Here is a 25,093-nt window from a genome sequence, read left to right on the forward strand (position 1 = left end):
GTCGTCAGACCACGCCCCTCTCCGGTCCCGGGACGTTGGAGCTACTAGTGAAGTCCGGGAAGGGCTCGGCTTCGGGTTCGGGTACGCGCCCACCAAGCGGTGCCCAGGGTTGGGAGAGACCCCTATACGACGCCGGATCCAGCCCAGGGCACCTCAGCCCCACCTAGAGACCCTATGAACTTGGCTTTGGGAGGTAAGCACGCTCCTGGGGTCCCCCGGGCCCGTCTTTCTCCAGTAGACAAACAGAGGCTGTAAGAACTGGGTGTGTCAGGGACCACGTTTGCACCGTGGGCACAAGAGTGAAGAAGCCAAACCCAGCCCAGCATTATGCACAGCTTTAACCACAGCGGTGAACAGATATCCAGTGCCTTCTGTCCTCCATGACCTGTGTGATAGTGCCACTTAATTCTTCAACACTATGTGTTCCTTTATCCTCATATTACAGATGAGAAAACTGAGGCTCAGAGACCGCCCACCTAGGGCAATGCAGGGACCAACTCCTGGATCTCTGCTGAATCGACCACTTCCTGAAGCCACGCCCATTTGGATTCCCCTCCCCTTTGCCCCCCCCCCCCAAAAAAAACCTAACATCTATCCTCTTGGTCTATTAACCAAAGTCTCAAACTCAGATGTCCCCAGTGGTCAGCAGGAGGTAAATGGGGTGGCAGCATGCCCTGCCTAGACAGGGCAGAGCATTGCTCTCCCAGAGATTCGTAGATTCACGGGAATTCACTGTCCTGCCTTTTAGAAAACTACTAGACCAAATAAAACTTAGTTAGGCCACCAGTTAGCCACCTCTGCTAAATTACTCGTATATGGTTTGAGGTCAGACTACTGGCACCTCCAGAAAGAGCATAGAAAAATTGGACATTTGTGACTTAAGTGCATTTTATTGAGAGGTTCTACACTCACACTGTGCACTAGAGCTTTCTGAGGTGTTAGGAATGTTCTAGAATTTTGTTACATCCAGTATGGTAGGTAACCACTAGTGCAATATGGCTGTTGCACACCAAGACGCTGAAGATTCATATTTAAGTAACCACATGCAGCTAGTCAGGTTTGCAAGTCTAAGACCCAAAAATGCTTTCAGCAATAAATTATAACAGATACAACCTTCGCATTTGCTTGCAGGCCATTTTTTCCTACTCATTCATTCATTCATTTAACAGTTTTTTTTGAGCTGCTGTGCTGAGTGCTGGGGACACAGATCCTGGCCCTGTGGTGCTCACCACACAGCGAGAGAGATGGACAATGAATAAGTGAGTAAAATGCATAATCGGTCAGGTGGTGTCAAGTGCTACTGAGAAAAGCAAAGGACCAGGATCAGTAAAATGGGAGCTCAACTTTTAATGGGATGGTCAGGGAGGCCTTCCTGAGTGCTGTTTGAACACAGAAGTCAGAGGAGAGGAGGGAGCCATGTACAGATCTGGGAAGAGTGTTTCCAATGACGGGAACAGCATGTGCAAGAGCCCTGAGGCTAGACCATGCCTGCTGTGTCAGAGATGCAATCAAGAAGCCCATGTGGCTGGAGCAGGAGGGGGAGAGCTGGAAGAGAAGGGGTTGGGGACGTCTAGAGCTCGGAGAGGTGAAGTGACTTATCCAAAGTCACACAGCTCTAAAGTCACTGGGAGATATGCCTGGTAGTCTTCAGCTTCTGAGTGGCCTTCAGGGCTGAGAAGTGGCCAAAATATTCTTGGTCAAGGCGTTGTAACCCAATTCTGATTTGGAAACCAATGTCCTAGTAATTTTGCCCCACCTCTTCTGAGGAGAAGAGCTATGCTCACCACCTTTCCTGGTATGGGGACGAGCCCCCACCCGCCAGTCCCCTGTGAGCACAGTCAAGGGCATTTGCCACTGAGCATGTGTTCATGTGAGTGGAGGAGGGAGAGGAAAGGGCAGCTACACCGCAGCCCCCGGCTCCTGGAAGCCTCCCTGCCTACCTCCCCGGGCACCGTCACGCTCAGGTTTCCAGATAAAATACAGGATGCCCAGTTCACTTCAGATTTCGGGTCAACAACGAATACATTTTGGGAGTGTAAGTACATCACATGTGATATTTGGGATATACTTATACTGAAAAATTATTCATTGTTAATCTGAAATTCAAATGGAGCTGGGCATCCTTTTTTGTTGTTGTTGGTTTTACTAAATCTGACAACTCTACCCCTATCCATGTCTTTCTCTGCCCCAACCATGCCTTCATGGAAAAATCTGTCACCTCCCCTCCTTGGGGGAGGCTACTGTAAGGCAATACCTGTCCCGGAGCCCCAGAGTGGAAGGTAAGAAATAGTCGCTGTTTTCTCAGCTCTTTCATCATTACTCAGAGGCCTGATTTTGATTTTTCCAACTTCTTGGATGAGGGAGTTGAGGATCAGAGAGGTGATGTCATACCCGCATCACACAGCCAAAAATGGGCAGCCAAGGGGTTTGGACCTGGAGTTATCTGTCTTCAGTCTTTGTTTCTGAGATTTCTGCCTGCTGCCACCTTTGCCTCCCCCCCACCACTCCCGTTCCTCCTCCTCTTTTCCTTTTCCTTCTCGCTCTCCCTGCTTCTCCTCCTCCTCCTTCTCTTCTTCCTCCGCTCTACCTCCTTTCAGTGGGAGGACTCTGAAAGCTCTTCAGTTCTTTTCCACGGACTGTGGAGGGAGAGGCAGGCCAGCATTGTGCCACAAGGTGGCGTTGCTGGTCCCCGCTTGATCCAGGTGCCCGCCCTTTCTGCCCTCTGACCCTTCCCTCCGTCCATCCATCTATTTATCTGGCATCTCCTGTAATGTGTGAGCCATGCTAGGCCTGGCCTTACGGACCCAGCAGTCACTGGATTTTTATACATTCAACAATTATTAAGCACCTGCTGTGTGCCAGGTCGTCACTGGGCATCCCTGGTGACCCAGTCTCCACCTCTACCTTCCTGACACTCATAGCCCAGTGGGAAGACACCCATGGGACCAGCAGGACCACATGAAGACTTGTGGGCCCAAGACACTTTTGCCATTGCAAGTCCCTCCCTCCATGAAAAAATATTACAAAGTATCTTTTACAACTGCATTGGTATTATTTTATTAAAATTTCCCCCTGATTTTCAGAGAAATGAAAATAAAACCATTTTGTATGTCCCTAAAGGTATTGTGGAACCTGGGGTCGCCTGTGTCTGATGGATGAGTTGGCTCTGGTGACCGGGTAGATAAAATAAAGGGTGATCAGGGCTGTGATGGGGGCGCACAGGCATGGTAGAGCCCAGAGGAGGGGCTAGACCCAGTTGGGTCAGGGATGGGGAGTCCCGGAAGGCTTCCAGGGGGAGGTGATGTCTATCTAAGCTGAGGCCTGAGAGATGAATAGGGGTCAGGCAGGCAAAGGTAGTGGGGAGCTGTTTCAGTCAGAGGGACCAGGGAGTGTGAAGGCGCAGAGTGAGGCTGGAGGATGGGGCTCATGGGGGTAGGGGTGTCAGGAAGAGAGGTGGAGTTGGAGTTAGGTTGGCAAGAGCCAGACTGACAGAGTCCTGACGCCACAGAAGATTTTGGAGAAGGGTCAGCAAGGGCAGGCCAGAGCATCAAAAGATCTTTTGAGCTGCCCTGTGGATAAAGAAGACCTGGAAAAGGAAAATGAAGCCACTTTTTCAGGTAAGTCTTGGAGAAAAAGTAGTACTTAGAAAGGTGGAAAGGGGCTGTAGGAGAACATTCCAGGCACTGTGATGTTGATTCATTCAGGAAGTATTAACCTGCTGGGGTTATGTGGCAGAGAGCCACGCAGAGGAAGTTTCTGTCCTCTTGAGGGAGGTGGACCAGATACAAACTACAAAGTACACCTTATATAGTCTGTTGGAAGGTGGTGTGAGCTGTGTAGGAAACTGCAGCAGGAAAGGAGGATGGGGAGTCCAGGTGGTTGCGATTTTAAATAAGGTGGACAAGGGAGACCACATTGAGGAGGTGACATTTGAGCAGAGACCGACAAGAGGGGAGGCCATTGAACTAGCTATGTGGCTCTCTGTTCGAGGTGTGCACCAGGTAGCAGTAATAGCTGGTGCAAAGGCCCTGGGGCAGAACCATGCCCGGCTCTTGGAAGAATAGTGAGGAGGCCTGTGTGGCTGGAGCACAGTGAGCAAGGGGGAGAGCGGGAGGAGGTGAGGGCAGGGACGGGATGGTGCAGGTTCTGCAGGGCCTTGAGGAAGTGGGGAGGACTTGGGCTTCTAACCAGGAGGGAGCTGGGAGGATTGTGGCAGAGAGGGGAGCGCTGGAGAGCTGTGGGCAGAGGCGGGACAGGACCTGACTCAGGTTGGGGCCACAGCCCATGCCTGGGGTCCTGAGAGAGCCACAAGCTTTTGGGTAAGCACAGCTAAGCAAGGAAGTACAATAACGTGTGTTGGGGGCGGGGCAGGTGGGAACTCATGTCCCATGGCAGGGTGTGTAGGGGGTTGGGGCAGATGGGAGAGAGACTGCAGAGGGAGAGCCGACAGGCCAGGGTTCAGAAGGTAAGACTGATGTGGGCCTGCGGCTGGAGGCCCTGGGGTGTAGGAGGGAGGGAGAGGGTGCTATCCCTGAGGCTGGAACCAGCAAGGAACAAGTCTGGGGGAGGTTGGTGAGCTTACTTTTACCTCTCCCAGAGCCCCTGGCCTAGGATGGCAGGCTTATCAAATAAAAATGCAGGACACCCAGTTAAATGTGAGTTCCAGATCCACGATAAGTACTTGTAGCAATTTCAGAGGACACACTTATGCTAAGAAATGACTTGTTTACCTGCATGTCCTGTATTTTTTTCTGGCAGCCCTAAGCCAGCCATGACAGGCCTGCCGCGTCTTCCTCCCCCTACGCTACAGAGCCAACCAATGGGTGGACAGCCTGACCGACTGCGGACCGACTGCGGCCCAACGGTCGGTCGGAAGGCAAGGCCGTGTCTCCTCCGGCCAGCCAGCCACGGAAGCTGGCGTCTTTTAACAGGCAGGCCCTAGCCTGTCCTGCATTCCCAAATCCCCTCCAACCCCCCTCACTCCCCCACACCCTCATGGCGCCAGCTGTTCAATGCCTCCTGCTCCATGGTGGCGGAGTTGGGGGAGGGGAGGTGTGCTAAGACACACTGTCCCCTGGGCCGGCCCTTTCCAGGCCAGGTAGGTCCCACTGGGCACCCTCAGCCCCAGAGTGCCAGGCCAGGGGTCCAGGCTACAGCAAAGTCCGCACTTGGCTTTTGTTCTCCCTTCCCCACACCCATCTGCCTGCCTTCCGTGGCCCCTGTGGCCCACCCAGCTGAGAGCCAGACATCTGAGGCCCCCTGGCCTTTATGTGAAGTTCTGCAGGCAGAGCAGGCAGACTTCCTTGTTAGAAGGTACCGGAAGGACAGAGGCCTAAGGGCAGTTTACCAGGAACTAGATTCCTCCAGGCCACAGCCACCCCCCTCCAACTGCCCCCACACTGAATGGCCTTGTCTAGGGTGGCCAGGCTCCTCAGCTCAGGACACGGCTCTCTGAGTGCCAGCTGCTGGGATGTGCCAGTCACGTTGGCAGGGAAAGAACATGCAGTTCTTGGCTCTCCTGGCTGCTCCTTTGTTCCCCCAGCAGACATGGGGGGCTGTTGTCCTGGCAACCAGCACCCCCCCAATAGTCTTTTGAGGTGAAGATTGGAGGTACCTCAGATCTGGGAGTTCTAGCCAGAGAGGGTCCCCTGTCAACCAGGGTAGAAAGGGAGGCCCCTCCCTTAGCCAGGCCTGTCTGCTGCTCAGACCACGAGGGAGGCCAGGTCACCCCCTTGAGATTGGAATGCCGGAGGTGGAGGGCAGGGGACTGGGGGGAGGACATTCCCAATGGGGCAGGCTTTGTGGTGGCAGCTGCTAGCCCCTGCCTGTTCTATGTCCCATGAGATGGAGGCTGCAGCTGGTGCTGGTAGCTTTCAGTGGGGGAATGATGGGGTGGGATGTGTTATTTTGGGGGTGGAGGTAAAGGAGCGTGAGAGGCACCTCCTGGGACAGGAAGTGGGGCGGCCCCAGCTGTGTTCTCGGGTTGGCCCACCTGGTCCTGTGGGCGCTGGAGGCTACCGCACAGGAAGTGTTCCCAACGCCCGCCTGTGTGGTGCCCCGAACCTGGGGCCTGAAGGGGAGGCAGCCAGCCAGGAGGGTGCACAGGCTGCTATTGCGGGTCAGAATCTTCCAGAATATCCCAGCTGTGGTAAGAAGAGTGCCTGTGGAGTGGCTGCTTACTTTGGCTGATAAAGTTTATAGACATTGGCTCATTTAATCCCATGTCTTCAGAAGGGAGGGGCTATGAATGAATCCAAATTGGACAGCTGGGAAAACAGGCTCTGCAACAGAAGTGACACGCCCAAGGTCACACAGCAAATAATCAGAGCTGGGATTCTCATTAGGATTTACTCCCAGATGTACTAACTCAACACAGGCTCCAGCCCTCTGATGTGAACAGGGATTCCCAGCCCAGGCGATCCTTGGTGGCCTTTGGGGGTCTGGAGATATTCTTGGTTGTCCTGAACGGGGGTGCTCCTGCTATCAAGTGGGCGGGGCGTGAAGGTTCTGCTCTACACTCCACAGTAGCCAGGATGGCCCCATGCACGGAACAGTCCACCTCCAAATCTTGCAGAGGTGAAAAAATAGTAACATTAATAATAGTAATAGTTATTTTTACTAAATATTATCTCCATGTGGCAGATAAGGAAACTGAGTTTCAAGAAAGCCTATGTGTTGCACTCCTGGCTCTCCCCACATACCCATTACCCTTGGCTGCTTCCACAGAACCTTTTTAAGCTTTATAGAAAGGGAAACTGAGGCCCAGAGTGGAGATATAAATGAAGGCTCGAACCTACAATACCAGCACAGGTCCCTCTGCCCTGTTCTTGTAGAAGACCCTCCTGGGTCCCCATCTCAGCTCCGGACTGAGGCTGAAAGACCCTGGCCAGCGATGCCACCTGCCTCAGTTCTGCATCTCTGTGATATGTCCCTTCCTTTTTAGCTGAACATAAAGTAAGAGGCTCTGTGGTTCACAAGTGGTATGCACAGTGGTTAGGGGATCTAATCCTGGCTGTGAGAACTTGAGCAAATCACTGAACTTCTCTGAGCCTCAGTTGCCCCATCTGTAAAAGGAGGTGATGATCATTGTCCCTAACTCAAAGATGCGGAGAAGGTTAAATGAGGCAATACATAGCACAGTGCCTGGGACACAGTAAGCACCATATAACAGCTGGATATTACTATTTAAAATTTTTAACACTGTGGTAAAACACACCATAAAATTTACCTTATCTTAACCATTTTTAAGTGTACCATTCAGCGGCATTAAGTACATTCACATTGTTGTGCAACCATCGCCGCCGCCGCCCATTTCCAGAATTTTCTCATCTTTCCAGACTGAAACTCTGTCCCTGTTAAACTAACTCCCCATTCCTCTCCCCCAGCCCCTGCCTCCCACCACTTACTTTCTGTCTCTGGAGTTGACTCCTTCAGGGACTTCCTATGAGTGGGATCACACAGTATTTGGGATCGTGTTTATTTTGTGTCTGGGTTCTTTAATGAGCATAATTTCCTCAAGGTTCATCCAAGCTGTAGCACGGGTCATAGTGTCCTCTTTTAAGGATGACTAACATTCCATTGTCTGGATGGACCATATTGTGTGTATCTTCTCATCCATCAATGGTCACTCAGTTGCTGGACGAGAGTAGTGACAATGGAAAGTTTACGAATCTAGAAGGATTTTGAAGATGGATCCAATAGGGTACGTGGAGAAATTAGTTGAAGAATGTATTTTTTAAAAAATAGATCCACGCTTTTTTTTGTTTCTTTTTAAGATGTAGGCCAATTCTCTTCCCCAAGCTTGTGGGCTGAACTTAGTAAATTGTATCTCACCAACAAACTGAAGTAGATGTGATTGTGTTAGTCACCTTTGAGACTTCTGAGACCAGCTCTTAAAAGGCCTCCTTTCTCTCTGTCTTGGAGCTCTTCCTTCAGCGGAAGCCAGACGCCATGTTGTGAGGACTCCCAAGAAGCCCTCATGGCAAGGAACTGAGGCCCCCCGACCAAGAGCCATGTGAGGGAGCTATTTTGGAAGTGGGCTCCTGCAGCCCCAGTGAAGCCTATGATCACAAATCCATTTTGAAAAGCCTTCTCTCTGGCTGCTGTGTTGAGAATGGACTGTAGGGGGAAGGAGTAAAAGCAGAGCCACCTGGGAGTGGCTACTTTAACAGCCCAGGCATACAGTGATGGTAGCCTGGACTCAGGTGGTGGCAGGGGAGAGGGAGAGAAGCAGACGGGTTTAATAATTACTTAGGAAGAAACACGAACAGGACTTGGGAGAATAAAAGGTAGGGCCTTCATTGCAATGGAGAGCTAAGGGCTGAGGGAAAAATAGAAGTAGGGATGGGGGAACATGGGATGACAAGTTTACCTGTGACCACATGGAATCCATGTCCCTAAAATGTCCAAGGACTTCCATAAACGTAGCTATAAGAATAGATTAGAGAGGCTCTCGACTGGGGGTGATTCTGTCCACCCCGGGGACACTGGCATTTGTGGTTGTCACAACTGGGGTGGGGTGGGGATTGCTATTGGCATTTTGTGGGTAAAAGTGGGAGATGGTAGTCAGTATGATACAAGGCACAGGACTGTCCCCCATAAAAAGAAAGGTCTGACCCCAAATGTCACGTGGTAGAGAAATCCTAGGGTAGACCAATGGCTGGAAAAAGCAAATCTCAGTTTCAGTGGAGGTTTTTTACTCAATAAAGTTTTATTTCTTGTGTATGTGACAATCAAGTGCAGATCGCGTTCCCTGGGCATCTCTCCTCCAGTCCTCTCCAAACAGCTGGCAGAAAGAACAAGCCATCTGTGGAGAGTTTTTGATGGAACTGACTGGAAGTGTTATAGCACTTCCTCTTTCATCCATTGGCCAAGTCAGTCACATGGCCTCACCTAACTTCAAGGGATTCTGGGAACTGTAGTCCGGCCATGTGCCCAGGAGGAAACTGTTTCATGGACATCAAACCTGTCCATGCCACAGTATTATTATTGTCTTAATTATTTGTTATTATTCAGACCTAGCAGTTTCCTGAACATATTTTTACTCCCATGTTCTGTCTCAACTCTTTCATCCACAGGGTCAGTGGAGTGATTTTCAAACCCATTTTCTCAAATCCTCAGTCTATTCCATCAACAAAGAAAAACACTCCAATATTTCTCCATAAGCCATAGGATCCAGTCCAGTGCGCCTGGCCTCATGTTCCTAGAGTTCTTTTCTTTAAAAAAAAAAAAAAGAAAAGATTTTATTTATTTATTTTTAGATAGCAGGGAAGGGAAGGAGAAAGAGAGAGAAACAGAGAAATATCAATGTATGGTTGCCTCTTGTGTGCCACCAAGTGGGGGCCTGGCCGAGAACCCAGGCATGTTCCCTGGCTGGGAATCGAACCTGCAACCCTTTGGTTCTCAGGCCGGCGCTCAGTCCACTGAGCCACACCAGCCAGGGTCAGAGTTCTAAATGCTAAGCAAAAAATGGGATGTGAGTGTCTGTGGAAATGAACCTTGAAGGCCATCCCTATTTCAGGACCTAGAAGAGGAAGCGGGGGGGTTCTGCCTGGCATGGCTGGAAGGCTTCCTGAAAGAGGAGGGATTGATGCTGTGGCTTTAAAGAAAGCAGAAGCCAAAAACCCAAAATTTGAGATGTGGGAGAATGAGAAGCATGTGGCATCAGGGAAGCCAAGGGAAGAGGATGTTTGAGGAAAAAGGAAATGGTCAGGTCTAAGGAATGCAGGAGAGAGATTAGAAAGATAGCAGGGGTGGCGGTGGGGTGGGGGCGATGTAGGGAAAACTCCTCTTTGCAGAATAATTCAGGTAGCAGACATAGAAGGAGTCTATAGGATTAGAAAAATTGTTGTGCAACCACCAGTGATGTAAAGACACAAACAAGGGGCACCAATAGAGACAAAACCCACTGGGTAAAAGATTGTAAGAGACGAGGTGGTCACAGTCTTGGAAAATCCTTCCCACAGACTGATTATTAATTATAAAGGTGAAAAGTAACCTGTAATGTGGAGATCTGGTTGACACCACTGGATCCAAGTGATCAAGGTTCACGTCACTAGTCAGGTGGCAAGACAGCATCATGTGCCTCCTGGTACCATGCACTGAGGAAGACACAGTATCACTTCTGAACTCAGCCTAAATCTAATCAGGAGGAAACATCAGATTGTGGGAGATTCTACCAGACAGCTGGCCCAGCCCCTTGAACACTGATAGCTGTGAAACACACAAACAAGACAAGGACAATGTTGTAGATGAAAAAGGAGACATGACACAAAAAGCCACGTGTGATCCCCATTGGAGCCTGGATTTGTCTCCACCTCCTTGCCACTCCCCACCTCCCAAAATCCCAACTGTAAAAGATATATTTGGTGAGAATATAAAATGATGAGAATGTCAAATGATGCAGCAAATGGTAGAGCAGTTCCTAAAAAAAAATTAAACAGAATGACCACGTGATCCAGCATTTCACTCTGGGCACATACACAAAAGAATTGAAAGCAGGATCTCAAGAAACTTTTATTTGTACACTTGTGTTCACACCAACATTATTCGCAAGAGCCAAAAGATGGAAACAACTTAAATTTCTATCAATGGATGAATGAATAAACACAATGTGGTCCCCATCTACCCACTGGAATATTATTCAGCTTTAAAAAGGAAGTTATACTTACCTGGCAGGGGAGATACCATGATCATAAAAAGAAAGGAAATTCTGTTTCATGCCACAACATGGATGAACCTTGAGGACATTATGCTCGGTGAAGCAAGCCAGACACAAAAGGACAAATACTGTGTGATTCCACTCACATGAGGATCCTGGAGGGGTCAGAACTGTAGAGACAGGAGGTAGGTGGTAGAAGCCAGGGGCTGGGGGAGAGGGAGTTAGTGTTTAATGGGGGCAGAGTTCCAGTGTGGGAAGATGAGAAAGTTCTGGAGACGGATGGTGATGAGGGTTGCACAACAATGTGAATGTGCTTAATCCCACTGAACAGTGCGTTTAGAAATGGTTGGGATGGTAAATGTTATGTTATGTATACTTAATTACAATAGTAAGGACATGTGGGGCAGTGGGAAATTGAAATATGGAGCATATATATGAGAAGGTTCTGTTGCCTCTGTTTATAGCCCTGAGAGTAATAATGATACTGTGGTTTTCTAGGAGAAGCTTCTGATTCTTAGCAAATGGGGTGGAGCACAGAGTGTAGAGCTGAGGTGCTGTGATGCTGCAGCTTTCTTCAAAGCAACCTGGGAGAGAGAGGAAGAAGAGAAGAGTAAAAATGGTCACTGTCAACCATCGGAGAACTGAGGGGGAAGATCATGTGTCTATTGTATCACTCTTTTGACTCTTTTTCATAGGATTGGAATTTTTCCAAATAGAAAACCTAAGACAATAAAAAAGACAAGGGCAGTGAGGTGACAAAGTCCTCCAAACCCTAGAGGTGAATACCATTGTTCTTTCCATTTTACCTAAGGGAAAACTGAAGCCCAGAGAGGAGAAATCACTTGCCCTGGAGCAGAAGTAAGCAGGTGTTACAGTGAGGTGAAACAACCCGGAAGGAGTCTGAGGCCTCCTCCTGGTTCAGAAGTGCCCCACTCCAGCCCGACAATGCTCTGCTGTGAGGGGCATTCACCAGCTGACTCCTGATCTGCTTCTCGTGTGCCCGAATGCTGCTTCCCACCACCCATGACGAGCGGAGCCCTGGACACTGTTGTTATGCAGTTGACCCTTGAATAATGCAATTTGAAACTCTAGGGTCCACTTACATGCAGGTTCTTTCAATTGATCCACAGAGTCCAAACCCATGTTGTTAAAGGGGCAACGGTATTTCATTCTGCAGACACTTGGGGTGATGCTGGGGCCCTGAGAAGGACTCTGCCGTGGTTCCCCCGACCTTAATTTCCCCCAGGTACAGAGCAGAGCTAGATACAGACCTTTGCAATGCACATGATGGAGAATAGACGCAGGAAAGGAACCGGGCATTGGCTCTGCAGCTTTAAAGAACGCAGCCCTTCAGGACCCATTACTAGGGATATGGGGATGGCCCAGGTTTGGCCTCTGGAGCCTCGAAGACTCTCAGGCTGGGGCTGAGGACATTAGGGCAGACAAGGCCATCCCTTTGTCTCCTCTTCCCCTCAAAAGAGCTTTTTTTGTGAGTTTCTGGGAAGCAGGGCAGCCAGATGATGCAACCCCAAGGGTGGGTCCTTTTGTCCTCTGCAAAGGGAAGATCACATACCCAAGCCAGCAGGGGTACATCCTCACCCTGGCCCAGCAGTTACGCCTCCAGGGAGCCAGGACCCCCACTCCAGCTAGCTCTTTTAGAGATGCCCTAAGAGTGTGGTTGTAAATGTGGGGATCTTTCCCTAGAGTCCCCAAAAGTTAAAAACAAATAATTAAATCTGTGCATTCTATTCACTCTGCCTTCCTCCTACCAATTTTTTTTTTTTTTTCATTTAAAACAGTGGCTCTGCCCTGGCTGGGTAGCTCAGTTGGTTATAGCATCATCCTAATACACCAAGACCGTGGGTTCAATCCCCAGTCAGGGCACATATAAGAAGCACCCAATGAATGCATAAGTAAGTGGAATAACAAATCAATGTTTCTCTCTCTCTCTTCCCCTTTCTCTCTCTAACATAAATAAATAGAAATTTAAAAAAAAATGAAACAGTTGCTTAGCTGGAGCTACCCACCTCTTTTGGAATATTCCAGGGTGCCAAGGTGGGGGTCTGCTACCGTTCAAGCCCACATGCCTCTTTCCTGAGTCATGGGTGAGGCAGGCACAGATATTTTGCAGCCTATTGCCTGGAGAAGTATTTTAGAATCATTAGCCCAAGAAAATGCACTCTTGTCCATTCATCCATTCCTGACCATGCAGGGCCTTGTGGGCCAAGGCAAGTGCTGTGAGGACCTGATGAAGATTTCTTTTAAATCCTCACCTGAGGATATGTTTTTATTGATTTTAGAGAGGAAGGAAGAGAGAGAGAAACAGCAACGTGAAAAATATTGATCGGTTACCTCCTTCCCACACATGCTGGACTGGGAATCAAACCTGCAACCTTTTGATGTATGGGATGGTGCTCCAACCAACTGAGCCACCCAGCCAGGGCTAATAGAGATTTTAAGGCAAGGGGTGAAGTGGCCTGATTGGTGTGGAGAGTCTTTTAGATGCTTGGGGAATAGGATTGCCAGATAAAATCTAGGCTGCCCATTTAAACTGGAATGTCAGGTAAACAATGAAGTTTTTTAAGCATATGGTTATCCCTAAAATGGTGGTGTGGGCCATACTTATGCTAAAAAAAATTTTATTATCCCTTTGAAATTCAAATTTGAGAGGGCATCCTGTATTTTTATTTACAAGGAGGGGCGACAAGGTCTGTACCCAGGAGACCCAGCTGCAGCTGAGGCACTGGCGGATGGGTGGAAGCAAGGCGGAGGTGGGGCAGCAGAGAGAAGCGGCAGGGTTCCGGGTGGATTTAGGAGAAAGAGCCCCTATGTCTTGCTGATGGACTGGACATGGCAGATATGTATGCCTTTTGCTGGGAGGACTTCGGTTTTGCCCTGAGTGAGGCTGGGGGAGCCCCGGTGCCCCAGGAACGCTGTGAGTCGGGGAGGCTGCTGGAGCTGACCTGGGTAAGAGGCCTGCAGAGGCAGCCCTACAACTCCATGACCACCTGCCCCCCCGGGAACTGCTTCAGCCCAGGGTCTCTGCCTCAGCACTGCTCACTTTTGCGCGTGGGTCAGTCTCTGGGTTGTCCTTCCTGGACACTGCGGGGTGTTGAGCAGTATCCCTGAGCCCCAACCACTTGGTGCCAGGAGCACCTCCTCCCCTAAGTTGTCACCCAGTGTCTCCTAGAGGACAGAATCAGCCCTGGTCTGGGCACAGAAAGGCCCCAGCGAGGAGGTGAGTCTGGATGCCCCAACGGCTGGAGCTTGAGGAGGGTTAGGCCATGTGCTCCCCACACCCACACTCACATGAAGGCCATCTGTGCAAGACAAAGGAAGGGGTGCTGGGAGAGTGATAAAGCTTTTAATATTTAAAAGTTTGGGCACTTAATTCTGGCAATCCTCGCTCATAGATAACACTGACCCCTCCTGCAGCTGGCAGGTGTCTGAGTCTGGGGCGTTGCTGGTGATGATGATGGGAACCTTGGCCTTCACACTGGTCAGGGACCAGGGCAGGTGGACGGTGCCGACCAGCTCGTACTGGCTGCTCATGATGTTGCCGTCCTGCATGTCGCTGCTCACAGACAACACCTGCGGGAGGTTGAAGATGCTGACAATCTTGGTGGTGTTGAAGGGTGTAATTTGGGTGTTGGCCTCCTGCCGGAGCAGCTCACTGCTATCCACTCGTGACCGCCGCTCTGCTTTGGGTGTGAAGCCCTCGTACTGCACGTGGGTGTAGAGGGCAAAGATGACAGTCTTGATGTATTTGCTGGTCTGGTTGTTGATTTCTGTGGTGAAGATGATTCTCTCCCCTGGCACAAAGGTGTTCTTTTCCATTCGGATCTGCAGGCAGATGGTGCCCTGGCTGCAGCAGTTGTAGGAGACCTTCTTCTCAGTCTCCACAAACAGGGGGTTCTAGAAGGGGTGGGGTTGGGGGGAAGTTGATAACTGTGAGGGACCATGGCCACAAAGTCCACTCGCCTGCCTAGCATCCCACTATTTTAACTCCTCCAAGCCTTGAGCCTTTTGGGACTCTCCTAGTAAGAGGCATGGAGATGGAACCTGGAATCTTGGGGGTTTTGTAGCCCAAGGCCTGGAGTCATCTCCGAGCTTCTTTTAATCAAAGTCCCTTTGCCATTCTGAGTATCAATTTCCTTAGGTGTAAAATAGAGCTAGAAATCCACACGACCCTAGCTTCATCCCTAGCTTCATCCCTAGCTCTGTTACTTACTTGCTGTGTGACCTTGAACAAGTGGCTTGACTTCTCTGAGCCTGGGTCTTACAGTCTAAGTCCAAGACTAGGGTTTATTCAAATTGTTCAGATTTTGGGAGGAAATAGGATGGACTGAATCATGAAAGGAACTGGAGAGTTGAAATTGTGTAATGTGTTAAAATAAATGCCTCAAAATGCAGCCCTTATATCAACTGGTCAGCTGCTGGATTGCAAAGTCACATATACATTATAGTTAATGTATGGCTTGGGTAACATTTTATTTTTGATTTGTGGATAATATTTAAAAGATTTCATGTAATGTGGGAAGGCTTAGAATGAACATGCATGTTTATTCCCCTTAAGCATGAGAGAGAGAGTGTGTGCTCCAACTTCCCATTAGTGACATGAGGTCGGTAACCTTAAAATGACCATAATGGGAATATTTACACCATGGAAATTGGCAAACATTACACATTAGGGCTGTCTTGTTAACCGTTTATTAGCACAGCACTGCCATGTTCCTGCTTTATCAGCAGGTAGGACTTCTCCCAATTTGCTTCAGAGTGCTGTTCACTTAAGAAATAAAACGTCAGTATCACACGATTGAATGCACTTAACACTATTGAACTGTGCACTTAAAAATGGCTAAGATGTCCTGGTCAGGTAGTCCAGTTGGTTGGAGCATCATCCCAATATGACAAGGTTGTGGGTTTGATCCCTGGCCAGGGCACATACAAGAATCAACCAATGAATGCATAAATAAGTGGAGCAACAAATTGATGTTTCTCTCCCTTTCTCTCTCTCTCTAAAAAAAAAAAAATCAATGAAAATTGTTAAGGTGGCAAATTTTATGTTATGTATTTTTTTTTAACCTCAGTTTAAAATAAAAATAAATAAAACATCAGCCCTGGTCTGTTTGGCTCAGTTGGTTGGCATTGTCCTGCAAACTGAAAGGTTGCAGGTTCGATTCCTGATCAGGGCACATGCCTGGAGTGCAGTTTGGTTCTGGCCCGGGCACACGTGAGGGACCACCTTGATTGATGTTACTCTCCCTCTTTTTCTCCCTCCTTTCCCCTCTCTAAAATCAATAAGCATGTCCTTGGATGAGGATTAAAAAAAAATAATAAATAAATGTTAACAATATTAAAAAATAAAACATCAGAGATCTAGTTGAATCCCCCATGGACCTCTCCCCAATGCTATTACCCCCCCCAGAGGTAACCATTATCCTGAATTTGGGATTTATCATATCTGTACATTAAAAAAACCCCTCAAACATTATTAAAAAATACAACTCAGATACAGAAAACCCCACAAAGCAAAGGTGTACCTTTGTGAATAATTGTAAGGCCAACCATCTTGTAGTAGCCACCCAAGTCAAGCAGCAGAAAATTGCCAGCTTCCCCCAAAGTCCCTCATATGTGCTCAGCCACCCACTCAGGCCCCGAAATGCAACTATCCTGAATTTTATAATAATCACTCTTATGTACCTGCACATGTTTATGTGTAGGGACCCGAACAAGATATTTTTAGGAAAAAAGCATGTAAAGAATAATATAAAAACTTAAAATGTATCTTTCAGGTTTGAGAAATAAAACATTAGCAATTAGACTGAAATCTTGTGGGTTCCGTCGCTTCACCCCACTGCTGCCTCCCCCTTGCAACGGGCAGCCATGATCTGAGTCTGGCCTTTGTGCTTCCCGTAGAATTTTTATTTAGGAATACATCTATTTGTAGACGTATACATTATTGTTTTACATACTTTGATACTTTATATAGATCAAGCTGCATGTCTTTCAGCAACTTGCTTTTTTTGGCTCGATATTCTGTTTGAAATGCATTCACATCAGTGCCTGTCATTCTAGTTCATTTGTTTTCACGAATGCAACTGAATGTGTTGCAAAATAGTTCATCCGTCCCCCCGTGATAGACATTTATATTGTTTCCGTGTTTGATATCATAAAAGTGCTAGAAGGAAGAGACTGAAGACAATTTCCTTGGGCTTACACCCACGAATATCTCTAGGGCATTAGTTGGCAAACTTTTTCTGTAAAGGAACTGATAATAACTATAGTTTAGGCTTTTCAGGCCAAATATGGTATTTGGCATATAGTATTCCTTTATTTTGTTTTATTTTACAAATTTGAGAGAGAGAGAGAGAAACATTGACTTGTTGTCCCACTTATTTATGCATTCATTGGTTGCTTTTTGTATGTGCCCTAACAGGGGATTGAACCTGCAACCTTAGCATAACTGGGATGGCACTCCAACCAACTGAGCCACTCAGTCGGGGTGCTTTTTTTTTTTTTTTTTTTTTTTTTTTTACCAGAACTCACAGTTAAAACATAGATTTTAACATTGTGGCAAAGAATACAAATCTGTGTGTACATCTCTACCTAGACTGGTGAAAGAGAAGCAAGTTTTATGAAATTTTGTTTATCCTTATTATATTTACTGTTCTACTCTATTCTATGTATTCTATTCATTTAAAAACTGTTGGTTGCAATCCTCTGAATTTATTTTTATTTTTAGTCTACTTACTCTATTTTATTATTTTATTTTACATAAAACAAAAATTTTAGCCTGGCTGGTGTGGCTCAGTGGATTGAGCACTGGCCTGTCAACCAAAAGATCGCTGGTTCAATTCCCAGTCAGGGTACATGCCTGGGTTGTAGGCCACGTCTCTAGTTGGGGCCATGTGAGAGGCAACTGGTCAGTGTTTCTCTCACACATTGATGTTTCTCTCCCTGTCTTTCTCCCTCCCTTCTCCTCTCTCTAAAAATAAATAAATAAAATCTTTTAAAAATTAAAAAAAATTAGCTGGTTGTAATCTACCAAATTTATTTTTTTTCTGGAAAACTCTGCTCTATTCTTTCATTTAAAGTTGATTGCAGCCCACCAAACTGGTTTTGTGTGTCTGTGTGTGTGTGTGTGTGTGATATTTCCTTTAAAAAATTTTTTTTTACTTAATGATTTGAGAGAGCAAGAGAGAACCATCAATCAATTTGTTGTTCCACTTAATTTATGCATTCATTGGTTGATTCTTGTATGTGCCCCGACAATGTATTGAACCTGCAACTTTGGAGTATCGGGACTATAACTAACTGAGCAACCTGGCCAGAGCTAATATTTTCTACTAATTTTATTCTGTTCTTTTTTCACATATAAAAATATGTGTGAAAAATGTATATTTATATATAAATTTATATATAAATGTTTGCAACCCACTAAATTGATATTTTCTATTTTGGTCTTGCCTATTCATTCTTTTATAGAAATATGCTAGCAACCCGCTAAATTGATCTTGCAACTCACTAATGGATCATGATCTGAGGTCAAAAAACACTGCTCTAGGTCCACTGTGTTTCCTCTTGGAGACCTTGGGCGACCCTCACCCCTTCTGATCTCGGCTCCTGCCGTCTGCCCGTGGGCCCTGCTTCTCTTTAGCCTTTCCAGGCTTCCCTTCCTTTAGGAAGGCTCATTGTAGGGGGTTTAGGTTATAAATCCCTCTACTCTTACTCGAAATTTTTGTGGCTTGCATTAGGGCCCTGCAGGAATTAAGGAACTCGCTGTTTTAGATCAGGGCCAAGTCCGTAGTTCTGTCCTGGTCGTGAAGGAGGTGCCAACAGATACCAGCGGTGGTTGGTCCAGGAGGCCTCCATGCCTGACCAAGTGGGATGGGCCAACGGGCCCTGGTTCCCAGTAATATTTCCAGTGCAAAGCCAAGATTGGGGTTCCTGGACCTGAGAGTTTTGGAACCCTGTATTTCTTCAGCATATATGAAACTTTAGGGGGGTTCATTCATTCAGCTGGTTTTTATTTGCATCTACGTGGTGCCAAGTTTGGGGAAAACCCATAGCAGTGAAGACCTGCTCTGGGAGAGGAGATGGACGTAAACAGTATGTGTGAAAACAAACCAGGTCATTTCTGGTTGGGATAGCGATGACCTGTGACCGGATGCAAATGCTGGGGTATGAGATCAAGGAAGTGGGGATGGGGGCTCCCTTACAGTTGATAGTTAGGAAGGGACTCTGGGACAGGCTCCTCTCCCAAATGCTACCGCTGGGAGAGGAGATGGTTCACTTCTTTAAAAGTCTAAAGATGCAAAGAATGGAGGTGGGACAGGGCGCGGGGGAGAAACTAGAACCCTGTGCATTATTGGTGGGGAGGTAAATGGGGCCTGCCTGTGGAAAACAGGCAGTTTATCAAAAGGTGAAACAGAGTTACCATCTGGCTCAGCAATTCCACTCCAGGAATCCACTCCACAAAGGAAGTAGGCTCATGCCCACACAACAACTTGCACTTAAATGTTTACAGCAACATGATTCATAATAACCAAGAAATGGAAGCAACCCAAGTGTCCATCAGTGGAAGAAGAGACCCACAAAATGCGGCCTATTCATGCACTGATTCCACCTTAAAAAGGACTAAAGCTCTGACACTCGCTGCAATGCAGGTGGGCCTTGGACACATGATGCTCGGTGAGAGAAGCCAGACCCCAAAGGCCACACATAGTGTGTGACTCCACTTACGTGTAATGTCCAGACCAGGCACATCCAGAGACAGAGGGTGGGGGCTGGAGATGGGGCAAAGGGAGGTTGGGTGTGCCAGCGGAGGGGTGCGAGACTTCTTTTGGGGGTGATGAAATGTCCTAAAATCAACTGTGGTACACTTTATATGCGTGAATCATAAGGGATGTGAATTATATTTCAATAAAGCTGTTAAAAACACAAAGTGGAAGGGGAAAAAGCTTCTTTGCTCTTTGCTCCCAGCTCCCCGCCCCCTCCCAGGAGGCAGCATCTGTTGCCAGTTGCTCTGCTCTCCTTCCAGAGATGTTAGTTACACCTGCAAGGAAGTAATTTATTTTCACCACCAACGGGTGCAGGCTAGACATGCCAGTTCTGAACTTTGTTTTAGTCATTCAACCCAGTGACTTGGAGATCCTGACAAGGTGGCCTGACTCATTCTGTTTCTGTCTCTGTCTCTCTTGATTTACTACAACCTATGCAGGGGAGTCCAACCTTTTGGTTTCTCTGGGCCACACAATAAATACACAAACACTAATGAAAACTGATGAACAAAAAAGGTTTTAAGTAAATTTACGGTTTTGTGTTGGGCCACATTCATTGCCGTCCTGGGCCACATGTGGTCCTTGGGCCCCAGGTTGGACACCCCTGCTAGTTTTTTTGTTTGTTTGTTTGTTTGTTTGTTTTTACTGGGTACTTCTACTAACCCTTAGCAACAAACACTACACTTTCCAGTTTTTGACCCTATAAACAGTGCTGTGGGAAGTTATGTCACACACATGAAAGAATATCAGTAGGAGAAATTTCTAGAAGGGGAATGACTGAGGCAAAGTGCATGTTCATTTTAATATGGATAGCTATGGCTAAATTGCCTGCATAGGGCTTGTGGCAGTTTATTTGGCTATCAGCAGGTGAGTGAAGACACTGAGTGAAGATCCAAAAAATAGAAAGGTCATTATAGTGTTCCAAGCAGAGGGGACAGCTTGCGCAAAGGCTCTGGGGCAGGACTATTCCTGGTGTGTTGGAGGGACAGGTCGGAGGCCCCTGTGACTGAAGCAGAGTGAGCGAGCGGGAGTAAAAGGGGATGGGAGAACTCGGGCTTTTACCCCAAGGAAGGTGGGAGCCCTCGACAGTGTGGGCAGAAAAGGGTCATCACCTGACTTCCTCTGTCTGCTCTGAGACGGGCAGACTGTTGGGGGCTAAGACTTTGCCTCTACTTGGGCCAGAGCAGTAGCCTCTGCCCTGCTCCCCCAGCTCCTGCTCTCCCCGGCCCCACACACCTTGTCCTGCCCCAGGACCGTGACACATATTGTATCTTCTGGCTGAAACCCTCTACCCCCATGGCTCTCCCCTTCTCCTCCTTCCATTCTCCACTAAAATGTCACCTCCTCCTGAAGGCCTCCCTTGACCAGTCTGGTTAAAACAATACTGAGTAGTTAGGAAAAAAAACACAGTATTTTCATATTCTCAAAACTCATCTGTGATAACTCCCTTTGCTGCTATGATAGCAATTATAGGTCTTCTCACTTCCTGGGCACCTCCTATGTGTAAACATTGTACTGAGTGCGTAGCAGCCCTCACAGGCGCCCACTAAGGGAACTGCTGTCGTTGTTGTTATTATTAATAATAATTATTTCCATTGTATAGATCAGGTCAGTCTAGGCTCTGCAAAGTGTTGCTAACTGCCCAAGGCCATCTGGCTAATGAAGGGTCCGGTGGTGGACGTGAAGTGGCGTCTGACTCAACGCCAGGGTTTTGCCCCCAACTCCTGCCTCGTGCCCCCTGCACTCCAGACCAGCTCTGAAAGGCGGCCTAGAGAAGGGTCATGTCCTGTTCAAGGTCACACATTGAGCAGATGGCCAAGCAGGCCTTGAGTCAAGCCTGCTCCTCTCAGGGCGGATCCACCCCCCACACATCTACCTCTCCTGGCTCCCTCCTGGACCATCCCCGGAGGTTGGCTGGGCTAGAAATGCCCCTGTTACACAGATAATAATACAGGTGGTGGTAGCAGCAGCAAGATTTACTGCCCCATGCCAGGCACTCTGCAAAGCCCTGGACTGGTGTAAAGTCCACTCATTGCTCCCTCCACGGCCTAGGAGGCAGAAACTGTTTGAGTGCCCGTTTTACAGATGAGCACTCAAAACACAGAAAGGCAAGGTCACTTCTAGAGGGTCACACAGAAGGTATGTGGGGGATCTGGGGCTTTAATGTGGACCTCCGAAATGAAAGCGCCAGTGCTCTCAGGCACTGCACTGATACCAAATGAATCCCCAGGAAGGTGAAGTGACTGCGGCCAAGTTCCCCCACCCGCCCAACTGCCGCCTCTGCACCTGGGCCTCCAGAAGCCGTCCAGAAGACCTCTGCTCCGGCAGCCTGATGCCACACGCCCTTCCTTCCCCTGGGATGGAGGCCACCCCCTTCCCTTGCTTCTTGGGGTGGGGGAGGGGACACCATCTGCATTGTCTGAGGGCTCAAAGCCCAAGGAGAGTCACTGAGTGTCCAGGCCTCTCTGTCACCCAGGGGGTAACAAGGGGGCCTCAGCTCAGTCTTGATTTACTGCAGGGCCAGGGACATTGGGCCCTAATCGTTTCTGGGGGGGGGTCATCCTGGGCACGTCAGGTGATAAGCAGTATCTCTGGCCTCCTCCCACCAACGCCAGGAGTACTCCCAGTCGTGAGAACCAGAGAGGTCCCCACACATTGCCCAATGTCCCTTGGAGGGCAGAATCACTCCGGTTGAGTACCACTGACTTAGCTCCTGCCCTGGTTTCTGATTAACATTGGTGAGCTCACTAGGGTGGGGAGCCCGACACCTTTCCCTTCTTCCCTGCCAGAGCCTTCTCTGCCCCTTGCCTGCACACATGCCCCCTGCCTTCTGCCTCCTTGGAGCTTTGAGACGTGCCCCACCTTGCTCCTCCCCCATTACTACCTGCGGTGGGTGTTCTCTGTGGAAGTCCGAAGTCCCTTGAACCAACAAGTACGTTCTCTTCTTCGCTAGAATGTGCTCCCGGCCCATGCAGGAGGCTTGCAGGAAGTAGAAGACATGGCCAATTTTGCTGGTGAAGGTAGAAGGAAGCCTGGGAGGTAAGTTGAAATGGAAATCAAAGGTGTGGCTGCCTGCACTTAACCAATTATCTGAAAGCAAAACACACCGACGCCATCAGAAGGTTCTAGAAGCCTTTCCCCCCCCCATTTTGTTTTCCTCTTTATTTATTGTTTTGCTGGGGAGGTTGTTCTGGACCTGGCTTGTCTGTCCCTGAGCTAGGCTGAGCTATGTGCATTTAGGGACCTGAATTACCCATAAATATGAGGCCCAGGCCTCAGCTAGGCTGGAAGAGGCTGACTCGGGTGGGTCACGTGATTGGTGTGGTCACTCCAAAACACTGACAGGGACTTGCTCAGTTCTGCCTTGGCCCTAAAAAACCGGTCCTCAGGATTCAGTCACACACACATTAAACAAATACATCCGAGCCCCTTCTATCCACCACAGGCCCCTCCAGGCAGCCTGTGCAGCAGTGAGCAAGGCAGCCAAATCGCCTTGCCCTCGTGGAGCTCAGTCTTCAGTGCACTATAAGCACAGCATTCAGTATGTGCTTGATATTTGTTGGTTGGTTGAGTGGCAACTGAGGACCAAGGAGAAACACATTCCCTCATTTCTGTGACTTTATCTTTTTTTTTTTTTGCATTTCTCCAAAACCCTCTTACAATCGTGTTTTCCCTACCTGATGGCAACCAATGACACCAGGAACTGTGTCCATTTTCTTCACTGCTGTATCCCCAGCATCTGGCACAGTGTTGTATGCAGTGGGTGCTCAATAAATGTTTGTGAAATAAATGGATGAACCTATAGCAGGCTTGAGGCTGATGCTTTTGAGGGGAAATACAGTCTCTTGGAAATGGGCAAGGAGGGGTGGTGCCTAATGCTGGGGTAGTACTGGGCAGGGGAGTGTTTTGGTTGCATGAGCTGACACTTATCAAGCACTTACTGTATGCCCTGCGCTATCTAAGCCGTTTACATGCCATTAAATCATGAAGCCTCAAAGGAATCTTACAAGACAGGACTTCTTATTTCCATTTTCCAGGTGGCTAGTGTCCCTCCCATCATTCATATCTGAGCTCTGTTGCTCTTTTGAGAGACCCCCATGACCAGCAACTTATGTCTTGTTATTTTCATGTTATGTGTATCTGACGGTCACTGTTTTACATGGATTCCCTCCTAGGGGGGAACCATTCCTTTGCTCATTTCTGATAGTCCTGAGGTTTGCTGACCAGCTAACAGATGTGTTTACCTTCCAGACTCAGGCTCCTATTATGGTTAGGGTTGGCTGCTGGCCTCGTCCTTACCCTTCACTGAGAACGTCTTTGTCTTGTGTACGTAGTCAGCCTTGTTGTTGCAAATAACGTCTCTGCTATAATCACGGGATGCCCCAGTTTCTTCATTCCACTCCACGTAGCCCCTTCCCACGAGCTCCACTTTCACAATGGGGTCCACCAAGGTGCTGTTCAGGGTTAGAACTACCTGCCCTTTTATGCAGGAGCCAGCCAGGTAGACCGCATCCTTGGGCAGCACTAAGTCGATCAACTTCACCACAGACATGGAGGGTTGGGCGAGTGGAGAAACATCCTCCCCCTTTCTCCATGCTACTGAGATGCTGGGCTCCTTGGCCACAGTGAGGTCACTGTCTGTGACATCATCCAGCCAGGGTTCTGGGAAGGGGTTCCCAGTGACCAGAAGGAAGGGAGGCAAGGTTGTTGCTTGGGAGTAGGCAGCAGCTTGGGAATCCCAGAGTCCTCACTGGTTTGTGAAATGGTAGCCTGATCACCTTTTCCTAGAAAATGACAAGCAAACAAACAGAAACAACTATAAGATGCCAACATTCTTGCCACACAGAGAACACCTGTCATCATGCCAGGGTTTAGGAGGCTTGAGTGGGAAGAATTCATCCAACCACTCTGCTGAGGTAGGTGCTGTGAGCCCTAGGTACAGATGGAGACCATGGGAGTGAGCCCAGAGATATTTTCTGCTGCATCAGATGGCCCCCAAGCATGGTAGGTGTGCCTCTCAGGATTCATGCATTGTTTGTAGGTCATACACAATCATTTTCATTTTAATGGTTCTGTGTTAGAAAAAAAATAAATAAAGATGTGGCCAGGACATGAAAGCAAATGCGAAACAAATGAAGCTGCTCAGAGCACTGCACGGCTCACCTACACGTGGACACCGTCATGAAGAATCATCTCCTTGCGCAGCCGATATTTCCTTTTATGCCTGATGCTCCTCCATTGGATGGCAAGTGTCTTCAGGTAGGGACTTTATCTCCGTGGGCTTTGTGTCCACCGATGTCTGCTGGACCCAGGACCTGATCTAGACACGGGAGGTCAATAAAAGTTGAATGTCTTACTGACCTTCAAGATCATATCATTTTGCCAAAGGGAAACCGAGGTCTTTTTGCAGCCTAGTGGTTATTCCTGTCGCCTGATTGGCACGAGGGCTGGTGCCTAAGTGGGAGTGACACTAAAACAGAAGAGGCACTAGGAAGGGCCCATCTCCAGACTCTGGCAGGCCTCGTTCATTATCTTTGCTGTATCTTGTATTTGTATGTGCTGTCTTTTGTGGACACTGACATCTTGTCTCGCTAGAGGTGTTGTAAGTGTCTTTCAGAGATGCTTGGCATGGTCTCTTATTCATGTTTGT

General features: G+C 48.2%; 2 protein-coding genes across 2 annotated transcripts in view; one reads left to right on the top strand and one right to left on the bottom strand.

Annotated features, from left to right (window-relative positions):
* The first annotated feature begins 36 nt into the window (after nt 1-36).
* The window catches only part of UHRF1 (ubiquitin like with PHD and ring finger domains 1), a 61,057-nt gene continuing 36,000 nt past the window's right edge, over nt 37-25,093 (top strand). Inside the window, 2 exon segments of the mRNA XM_054582859.1 lie at nt 37-193; nt 22,397-22,482. The gene's annotated coding sequence lies outside the window, so the exon portion shown is untranslated.
* Nucleotides 14,048-24,025, bottom strand: ARRDC5 (arrestin domain containing 5). Its single transcript, XM_054582873.1, has 3 exons — nt 23,743-24,025; nt 22,328-22,533; nt 14,048-14,575 (listed from the first exon to the last, which is right to left on the bottom strand). The coding sequence occupies exons 1-3, from the start codon at nt 23,993-23,995 to the stop codon at nt 14,048-14,050; spliced, it is 987 nt and encodes a 328-aa protein (XP_054438848.1). The 5' UTR covers nt 23,996-24,025.

Source organism: Pteronotus mesoamericanus, unplaced genomic scaffold (assembly GCF_021234165.1).
Source record: "Pteronotus mesoamericanus isolate MK-2021 breed Mesoamerican mustached bat unplaced genomic scaffold, CSHL_Meso_final contig_726, whole genome shotgun sequence".
Classification (NCBI taxonomy): Eukaryota; Metazoa; Chordata; class Mammalia; order Chiroptera; family Mormoopidae; genus Pteronotus; species Pteronotus mesoamericanus.

Bases quoted from the DNA above. Each gene is read 5' to 3' on its own strand.
- ARRDC5 (XM_054582873.1), bottom strand. From the start codon at position 23,995: ATGTCTGTGGTGAAGTTGATCGACTTAGTGCTGCCCAAGGATGCGGTC. The intron at 22,534-23,742 runs GTAAGGACGAGG...TTTTGCTTTCAG, and splicing joins AAAGACGTTCTCAGTGAAGG to ATAATTGGTTAAGTGCAGGC. The intron at 14,576-22,327 runs GTAGTAATGGGG...CACCCCTTCTAG, and splicing joins ACAGAGAACACCCACCGCAG to AACCCCCTGTTTGTGGAGAC.